We start from the raw sequence: 9,829 nt of genomic DNA, 5'->3' as shown, positions 1-9,829 counted from the left end.
TCGGCTCAGGTCATGATCCCAGGTCCTGGGTTCGAGCCCCGCATCGGGCTTTCTGCTCAGCAGGGAGCCTGCTTCCTCCTCTCTCTCTGCCTGCCTCTCTGCCTACTTGTGATTTCTCTCTGTCAAATAAATAAATAAAATCTTTAAAAAAAAATAAAAATAAAAAAAAAAAAAAAAAAAAAAAAAAAAAAAATGTCCTTTCAGCCCTGTAACTGTATATAAAAATACAGTCTTTTATTTTTTTAAAGATTTATTTATTTATTTATTTATTTGTCAGAGAGAGAGAGAGCAAGCACAGGCAGACAGAATGGCAGGCAGAGGCAGAGGGAGAAGCAGGCTCCCTGCCGAGCAAGGAGCCCGATGTGGGACTCGATCCCAGGATGCTGGGATCACGACCTGAGCCGAAGGCAGCCGCTTAACCAACTGAGCCACCCAGGCGTCCCATAAAAATACAGTCTTAAGCAGAAGATGCACACTTGCATTTCACTGCTAAGAAAGAAATTATAATATTCATAATATATTTAAATGTTAATATATTTAAATATAATTAAATATATATAAGATATATAACATATTTAAATATATTTAAATGTTAATACAATGGAGTTAGCCCCATTTCCACCTTTACCAAAGAAGTGAGAGAATACACAGAAAAAAGGACATGTTCAAAAAACTGGACTGAAAAACACAGTGTGCCCCAAAAAAGTCCTAAGAAAGACCATTCAGATAAACTAGCATAAATTTTTCTTTAAAACAGCACCTTTAGGGGCGCCTGGGTGGCTCAGTGGGTTAAGCCGCTGCCTTCTGCTCAGGTCATGATCTCAGGGTCCTGGGATCGAGCCCCGCATCGGGCTCTCTGCTCGGCAGGGAGCCTGCTTCCTCCTCTCTCTCTACCTGCCTCTCTGCCTGCTTGTGATCTCTCTCTGTCAAATAAATAAATAATAAAATCTTAAAAAAAAAAAAAAAAAAAAAACCAGCACCTTTATAGTCCAAAATATATTCAACTTAATACAATCTCCATTTCCTCCAAATGACATCATTTCTGTCTTTCCAAATAGTTCTTCTCTTAAATGCCAGCATTCTAAAAATCTCATCATGGAAAATACCTTAGAGTCATTTCTCCTCAAGGACAACCTCTCCTGGTAACGCTCAGAATCACACATAAAGGTTTTACGTCCTTTTTAGAGTCCGTAGGACCCTGCTGACCATGGATTTCTAAAGACCACACCTCAGAATTCCTCTGCAGATGTGACCTGCTCTTCCAATTCAGAACTCATGACTACGCTGCAGGCATTCAGTACAGGCTTCAAGTTTCTTTGGCTTAATGAGCATTATCATCTGGTCTGCAAAAGCCAAGGTCTTTGCTTGCTCAGAGTTGGTTGATTGCAGATAAGAAGATGATGAGAAAAGTCACATTCCCACAGATATAAACTGCAAACACCACCTTTTTAAAAGCATGACCCTGGAAGAAAAATTGAGACGTGAAAGAAAGAAACAACTCTCATCGAAGTTTGTGTCAATAAATAAGAAAAGGGGGACTTACTTCTGCTTCAGCTACAGTAAATGACTGAAGGATTTGAATTCTGGCATCATCCAATATTTCAACTGTCAAAAACAACAACATAAGTTTGTAAGGCCCATGAGTACGCCAGTAAACTAACTCAAAAAAAAAAAAAAAAAAAGTCCTGATGTGTAGCATTTGTTGATTTCCAGGTATATATATTCTCCCATGTCAAGCTACCAAATGTTGCAAACTTCCTGAACATGTGAGGTTCTCACAAATTGGGACAAGCTGGCTATGGAACATATTTGTCGAGGGACTTAAAATATGCCTCTTCTCCTGGTCAGTGAACATCATATCAAAGTCTTAACAAACAACGTTTTAAGTACATATGTATTTTAAATAGCAAGCCATAATTCAGTGGCCATCAGAAATCCTATGGATGTGACTCTATTGTGAACCAAAAATGGCAGGATAGATATTTAGTACTAGCCTCCTAAAAGTTGCCCGGGCTCCTAGATTGAAAACTAAAAGGTCCTATTTTTAGAAGTCCCCTTTAACTTATCATTTAGGAGGCTGGAACTAAATAAGACACAAAGGACACAGCTCAGAAGCCCAGCTAGTTTAAAGTGTCACGCAGTCTCTACTAATGTCTCCATTCCTAATAGCTGTAGGTATCTTGACCCTGCCTAAGGTCCATTTGGCACTAAGATCGATATGGACTTGCCATTAGAAAGTCTGGGTAAGGGGCACCTGGGTGGCTCAGTGGGTTTAAGCCTCTGCCTTTGGCTCAGGTTATGGTCCTAGGGTCCTGGGATCGAGCCCCGCATTGGGCTCCCTGCTTAGCAGGAAGCCTGCTTCCCCCTCTCTCTCTGCCTGCCTCTCTGCCTACTTGTGATCTCTGTCTGTCAAATAAATAAATAAAATCTTTTTTTAAAATAGTTAAGAGGCGTCTGGGTGGCTCAGTGGGTTAAGCCTCTGCCTTCGGCTCAGGTCATGATCTCAGGGTCCTGGGATCAAGCCCCGCATCCGGCTCTCTGCTCAGCACTGAGCCTGCTTCCTCCTCTCTCTCTGCCTGCCTCTCTGCCTACTTGTGATCTCTCTCTCTCTGTCAAATAAATAAAATCTTTAAAAAAAAAATAGTTAAAAAAAAAAAAGAAAAGAAAGTCTGGGCAAAAGAACTTTTTCCTATCCCACTTGCCTAGTTAGCTAGCTATATATGATGTAGATGGCAACCGAATTGTCAGCACATGGCAAGTTTATCAAATAGGCAAAATCTGCCTGCAGCTCTGCCCTGTGTTGACTTTGGGCATCTCTTCTTCCTCCACTTCTGGGTTCTCTTAGCTCCATGCATTCAGGATTCTCAGTGTGGATGGGCTCCAAGTCAGACCAGCATGCAACATAATAAGTATTTATAACAAAAGACTTCTTCCCTAAAACCTAAGATCGTTACCTTTTTTCCCTCACAAATTCTAATGAGTATCAAAACCACAAGGGCAGAATATTTCCATGAGTTCTAACACTGACTAATCACCATAGACATTTTCAGTGAGCTACCCTGTAAGAGTCAACCATCAGTATCTACAAACTAATTACATTCCTGGAGTTTGTATAAAGGTGATTCTATATAACATGACTGTTTGAGCAGGTTACCTTTTCGAGAAAGTCGGTAGGCATGCATCTCCAGAACAATCTCCGTCCCAACATGCCAGGCTACAAATCCAATCATTGCATAGGTTTTCCACGGGCCAGGAAGATCTAGTCCTGGTAAATCCATTCCCAGGAACATTGCTGCCACTATATGTATAAGAAAAATGTATCTATTCAAATGTAGTCCCCCTCAAGAGAGGTAATTATGTGAGTACATGTGTGTGTATTATATCAAGTAAAACACAACAAAAGAGTTTATGAGATGAATTAGACTAATGTTTAAGACCAAATAATAAACTTAGTCTTTTTTTTAATTGTAAGACGAGAAACGGTAAGATGAGAAATTATACTTATGATCTACAAATTGTTTAAAAAGAGACGCTCAAGGGGCCCCTAAGTGACTCAGTGGGTTAAAGCCTCTGCCTTCGGCTCAGATCATGATCCCAGGGTCCTGGGATTGAGCCCCACGTCGGGCTCTCTGCTCAGCAGGGAGCGTGCTTCCTCCTCTCTCTCTGCCTACCTCTCTACCTACTTGTGATCTCTGTCAAATAAATAAATAAAATCTTTTAAAAAAAGAGAGATGCTCTAACTTTCCAAAAAGTTTTTTAAGTCTGCAGTGTAGGAAAGGGAGAAAAGTATGGAAATCATTGCTGACTATCCTCCTCCTTCCACGAAGAACCCCCAAAGACTATCAAAATGTAAGTGGAGGAGGTGTCAGTTTAGGTATTTATTATATAAAGCATCAAAATATACTGGATAACCATACTTGACTTCTGAAAATCACCCTTCCCTTGAAGGTACCATCCCCATGGAGAGGACCTGCAGACAGAAGGCTGGGACACCGCCAGACCACCTCAGCCCAGCTCACAAATGACCCTCAACTTGAGCATTTGGCCATTAACACAGCTTGTTCTGTGGGCAAAGGCAAATGCTAAAAAAAAAAAAAAAAAACAAGAGCCTTTGAAGAAAAAGTTTTAAAGCCATTTCAAAAACCTTAAACTTAACACTGAAATAATGACTTGGTCACCTCTAGAAATTACTTTCTAGATTTAAACGTTTAAGGCTGATCTCTCCTCAACAACCAATTACTCCAATTACTAATACATCTAAAAATCATTTAAGCCAAATTACCACCTGCAATATAAACCACCAGCAATTATATACAAGTAAGTGGCATCATAATCACTTACCTGCTATTATTCTAGCAGCTGTGCCCACACTCCAATGAGTCCAGTTAAACATTTGCCTTCTACCAAATAAAGAACCAGTCAGCATTCTCAGAAGTGACAGAACTACAATTAATTCCCAAGAGAATAAAAAGCATGCAATTTCCCTTATTGCCTAGGAATTAGGTATCTGAAATATATTTTAAAACCCTTTAAAGTAAACATAGTTTATCACTGAATTTTACAAAATGCAAAGTGTTTTTACTTAAAAAGGAATTAGTTCACCAAGTAATGATATCCACGTTAAGACCATTTATACAGAAAAACTGTAAGTACCTTGGGTCATGTAAAGGAGGCCTGAAGGCTGCCAAAAGAGGCTGAAGAACTGCTAAAATCGTCACTATGCAACCAAGGTATGGATGATAACCTGCATACTGAACAAAGTTACATCATTTTAATGGTCTCAATCTTGCCCAGCAAATTAAATCCTCAAGTTAAAAATAAGACGCACAGATGATGTATTCTTAGCGTTTTTCTGTCGCTTAAAACATTTACTAATAGAACAGGACCATTCACTGAGCACCTACTGTATACCAGGCATGTACTTTATATACATTATTACTGATGCTCACTACAGTGCTTGACACTTATTAATACCCCACTCATGGGGGACTGAGGCTTAGAGATATCAAATAGTGTGTCCAATGTATAAATGGTTGTGGTGCAGTCCACGAAGAGTGCTGCCTCACCCCCATCAAGATGTTAGATGATTACCAATACCCGTACAGCCCACCTAGGACTAGTTAGTATCCCCATGCCAAGAGCAATCACCCCGGTGTACAGTAATTTTGTTTAGAACTCTGTGTTTCCCTCAGCTGATGGTTCTAGATGATCCTTTGTAACTCAACTGCTTAACAGAGCCTTAGTCACTCAATAAACATTGAATGAATGAATAATCCATGTAGCCACTGCATGAAAATCTCAGGTCCTCGGTTCAGAATGGAGGGATAACCTGAGAAAAAACATCAACAAAGTATCTCAACACTGTCAGCTCCACTCCTCCCTTAGAGATGCCACATGCCTGCTTAAAACAGCAGATGGGGGGCGCCTGGGTGGCTCAGTGGGTTAAAGCCTCTGCCTTCGGCTCAGGTCATGATCCCAGGGTCCTGGGATGGAGCCCCGCGTCGGGCTCTCTGCTCCGCAGGGAGCCTGCTTCCTCCCCCCCCCCTCTGCCTGCCTCTCTGCCTACTTGTGATTTCTCTCTCTCTGTCAAATAGATAAAATCTTTAAAAATAAATTTAAAATAAATTAAAAAAAAAAAACAGCAGATGGTTGGGTCAGACCACTTGGCACAATTATTCCACTTAAAACCTTAGAGAAGGACTAAGGGCATGCTCTAACCTGTGACATGTTTTAGATGGGGGAACATACGGTCTGTTGTCACTCACTGCCATGCGTGGGCAGGCTCTAAAATCTGTGATCTAGAACAAGGGTATAATGGTTTCTAGCTCATGATGGGAAGCTTTGGTCAACAGGAATAAGCTGACAAAAGAACATTATAAAAACACACTCAAGGGGCGCCTGGGTGGCTCAGTGGGTTAAAGCCACTGCCTTCGGCTCAGGTCATGATCCCAGGTCCTGGGTTCGAGCCCCACGTCGGGCTTTCTGCTCAGCAGGGAGCCTGCTTCCTCCTCTCTCTCTGCCTGCCTCTCTGCCTACTTGTGATTTCTCTCTGTCAAATAAATAAATAAAATCTTTAAAAAAAAAAAAAAAACACGCTCAAGTTATGGCCTCAGTTATATGAGGATAAAATTATAACCAGGACCATGGAGAGGGAAAGTGCCTCTATTTCATAAAACCACAGTAACAACAGCAACAAAATTCCTGTATGTGCTTAGAATGTGCAGGGAACTATCCTAAGTTCTTTCAGCTAATTAATTCTCAATTCTCAAAAAGCCTGTGAGGTAGTTATTATAATTTCCCCTTTATAAAATCCGATTCACTAACTGCAAAGACTGCAAACTACAAAACTTACAAAATAAGCAATACCCTTGTCCCAAATACCTGCATAAAGTAAGGTTCTGCTGTCTAGGCTCATATCAGAAAATCATCACCATTTCCTTTTTAAAAAAAACAGGTTGACCAATTTAGAAACTACCTAAAAAGCAGGAGGGAGGCTTCCTAGTGACCCACGATTTATCAATCTTGCCCTTATAAAACAGTCCAAACTGAAATACTAACGTTTGAGATCGCATTCTGGCCAGCTATAAAATTGGACAACTGTCATGGAAGCACAGATCTGACCTCAGGTATATCACTTATTCTCAGTAAGCCTTCCTCATTCATTCATTCTTTACTGAGGACTTACTATATACCAGAAGCTGCTCTGGGTGCTTAAGATACACCAGTGAGCATACCAGTAAATATCATTGCTCTATCATTAGCTTACTGGCAATCATAGTATTAGTTAGAGAAAAACACTTACAGTGTTCATGTTCCTTAGATATCACACTGTGAATTTTCACCGCTCCATAGTGAGAAAATTCACCCAAGCTATGTAGAGCCTCCATAACATTGGATGCAACCTATGGGCGTCTGGGTGGCTCAGTGGGTCATGATCTCTGGTCTCTGCCTTTGGCTCAGGTCATGATCTCTGGGCCCTGGGATTGAGCCCCTCATGGGGCTCTCTGCTCAGTGGGGAGTCTGCTTCCCCCTCCCCCTCTGCCTGCCCCTCTGCCTACTTGTGATTTCTCTCTCTGTGTCAAATAAATAAATAAAATCTTAAATATATACATATTTTTTATTATATTTAATTAAATTTATTTATTTATATATTTAATTTAATTTAATATTATATATTTATTATATATTATATATATTATATATAATATATATATTTATTATATATATATAAAATATATATATATATATCATTACCAAGTAATCTGCAATGACAACCTCGCTCTCCCCCTGACCCCCCAGCCATATGGAACAGTCACCAGATGATTAAAAAAAGAAAGAGAGATGCATGCAGAAATATCTTTTAAGCTCTCCTCCAAGAATGAAACAGCAACCTTCTTTGGCATCAAAATGAATTTCTATAGAAACATCCTGTTTAAGAGATACCTACCGAGCTCCAGCCTCCTCTGTAAACAAAAGGCAGAACAAAAGCAATGCAGGTAAGGGTGATGGTCGTGAACATGAGCGCCCGATGCACCTGCAAGGGTGAAATGGCACCAGGAGAATTCAATTAACTAGGAAAGAGGACGAGGATGGCGTTGGCATTACCGTGGGGTGGCATTCACAGAAGGCAAGCATTCGATGAACATCTAATCACCATTTGCATTAAGTTAAAAAAAAAAAAAAGCTTAGTAAACGACTGAACTTAAACTCTGAGCTGCCATCCTCATTATTCAAAAGCATTTGCCATGACTTCACCTGCACAGAGCAGCAGGAACGACTACTTCACACATGGACCACACCTACTTGCCAAAAGTCCTTCATTTCCACCACCAAGGACAGAGCTGTACCAGATACCCTGGGACAGCAAGGAAACAGGAAATACTGTCTCCTGAGGAGCTTAGCACACAGTGAGCAGATGAGAGAAATGTACATGAAATGTCAATTCATTGTCTAAATTATACGAGTGGAAGGACACTGTCAACTGAGTATGTCAGGATAAATGGTGCAAACAGAAACTGTCTCAGGGAAAGGAGGACACATAATCGCTCTATGTATCACACTACATATAGACACATCCGGATTTGAAAGGCAGTAGAGAACTGAACTGATAAAGTAGAGACACAAAGATTTTTCCAACTGGGAATATCCATACGAGCAGATGAGAGAGACAGAGAGAGAAATTAAAGGCAGAGACAGAGATGAGCAAGGCACATAGTAGTAGAACATATAAAACAGATGGACCCCACGAGCCAATAGTGAGAAACCAGGCTAGATAAGGTAAGTCTTAAAGGCTACCAACATATATCAACATAAAGTTTCAAGAATACCCTTACAAAGTTCAAACTGTTTCAATAAGCAGCATTTTCTCAAAAGCAGACTTATACCTTCTATCTCAGCACAGACTCACTCATCTTCCACTATACGTGCAACATCTATAGTCCACGACATGCAAAAGGGAAGGTTGTTTTGCTTTGTTTTGAAGCAGGCTCTTGTCTTTCTATTATGAGACTGCCTCTTCATCCCATACAAAGGGGCAGCATGAAAAGAAACACTTCTAGCTCCTCTTCCCACCCACAGAGGAGATAGATGATCTTGATTAGTGAGTGAGGGACAGTCTAACATTTGCAGGCATCAACCACAGGACAGGCCCCTGTTTGGAAATGCATTAACCCCTGCTACTTCTGTCTTCGGCTTTCCCATCCTCCCTGACCTAACTGCACTCAGGGAAGGCAGTGCATGAATGCTCCTGTAGGCTCTACCCTCAGCCAATAGACACGTAAGTCAGATCTTTGGGTCCCAAAGTTTATGTTACAAAGGGATGCACATGGCCCTGAGACCTTCTCCAATCCGGCCTGACCCTCATAAAGCTGTCTCTATTTTGACCACCACCAAGCGTCTTACATCTCTTCTCAACTGGTTAGGAAACCAAAGGGCATACTGAAGGAATTATTAAGATTCCACAACTACAACTAGAACCATACACACACACACACACACACACACACACACACACACACAGGAAAGAAACCCACATACTGCGTATGTCTTCATGTCACAATGTTCAAATAATATGGAAATTGCATTCAACTTTTTCTCCCGCCTACCTGAAACCAAGCTGCTTGACCAAAGAAAGCCTTTGACCAAACAGATTTGAAGAACCGAGCAGCGAGCACACCTATGCTCACTGTAGTCATCCATGCCACAAACATTAAGGCACCTGCAGGTGGGAAGACAGAATGGTTGACATCACAACCCAAGCTGTTTCTTAAAGACCACACCAAATGTTCAGAACATAGAAAACAACTAAGGAAATACATTCAATGAACATTAAGTATAACCTAAAAATACCCCGCATATCATAGCTTCTACCACCACCACTACTACTTCTCATAGCTAACACTTCCATCACTCCTACCGTGTTGCCAGGCACTGAGTGTTTTATATGTATTACTCTAATTGATCTTTAAAACAATCCCATTCAGTAGTTATAATGATTATTCTGCTTTTGCTGGATGGGGAAAGTAAGGAAGAAAGAAGTTAAGTAACTCGCCTAAGGTTACAAAGTTGGGAATCGACCCCAGTCTGGCTTCAGCAACTGTGCCCTTAACCAGGACAATAATACAGCCCTTCTGCAGGTCTACGAGCATCTTCTCACTTCTCATTCCAAAATAGTGAAAAACAAATAGCAGATTATGTGCAAAATCCAATTACTGTCCCCTTGGAGCTACTTGTAGAAGCAAATTGCCAATAATAAAATTATTTTCAAGCTTAACTATGATGACATTTATTAAAACTCTACTGGACGGAATAACTCTGGAGAATATAAAGG

At 40.7% G+C, this 9,829-nt stretch overlaps 1 protein-coding gene across 1 annotated transcript in view; it reads right to left on the bottom strand.

Annotated features, from left to right (window-relative positions):
- Positions 1 to 341: 341 nt before the first annotated feature.
- FRRS1 (ferric chelate reductase 1) overlaps positions 342 to 9,829 on the bottom strand; it is a 49,449-nt gene continuing 39,961 nt past the window's right edge. Inside the window, exons 10-17 of the mRNA XM_047724069.1 lie at positions 9,105 to 9,217; positions 7,448 to 7,534; positions 4,654 to 4,751; positions 4,342 to 4,400; positions 3,155 to 3,298; positions 1,544 to 1,605; positions 981 to 1,462; positions 342 to 760 (exon numbers count right to left, since the gene is read on the bottom strand). Coding sequence (XP_047580025.1) covers positions 1,370 to 1,462; positions 1,544 to 1,605; positions 3,155 to 3,298; positions 4,342 to 4,400; positions 4,654 to 4,751; positions 7,448 to 7,534; positions 9,105 to 9,217 — 656 coding nt within the window. The 3' untranslated portion in view covers positions 342 to 760; positions 981 to 1,369. The remainder of the gene's footprint in view (positions 761 to 980; positions 1,463 to 1,543; positions 1,606 to 3,154; positions 3,299 to 4,341; positions 4,401 to 4,653; positions 4,752 to 7,447; positions 7,535 to 9,104; positions 9,218 to 9,829) is intronic.

The sequence above is a fragment of the Lutra lutra genome, chromosome 4, assembly GCF_902655055.1.
Source record: "Lutra lutra chromosome 4, mLutLut1.2, whole genome shotgun sequence".
Classification (NCBI taxonomy): Eukaryota; Metazoa; Chordata; class Mammalia; order Carnivora; family Mustelidae; genus Lutra; species Lutra lutra.
Note: the sequence above shows the minus strand (reverse complement) of the source record. Positions and strands in the feature narration are given on the sequence as shown.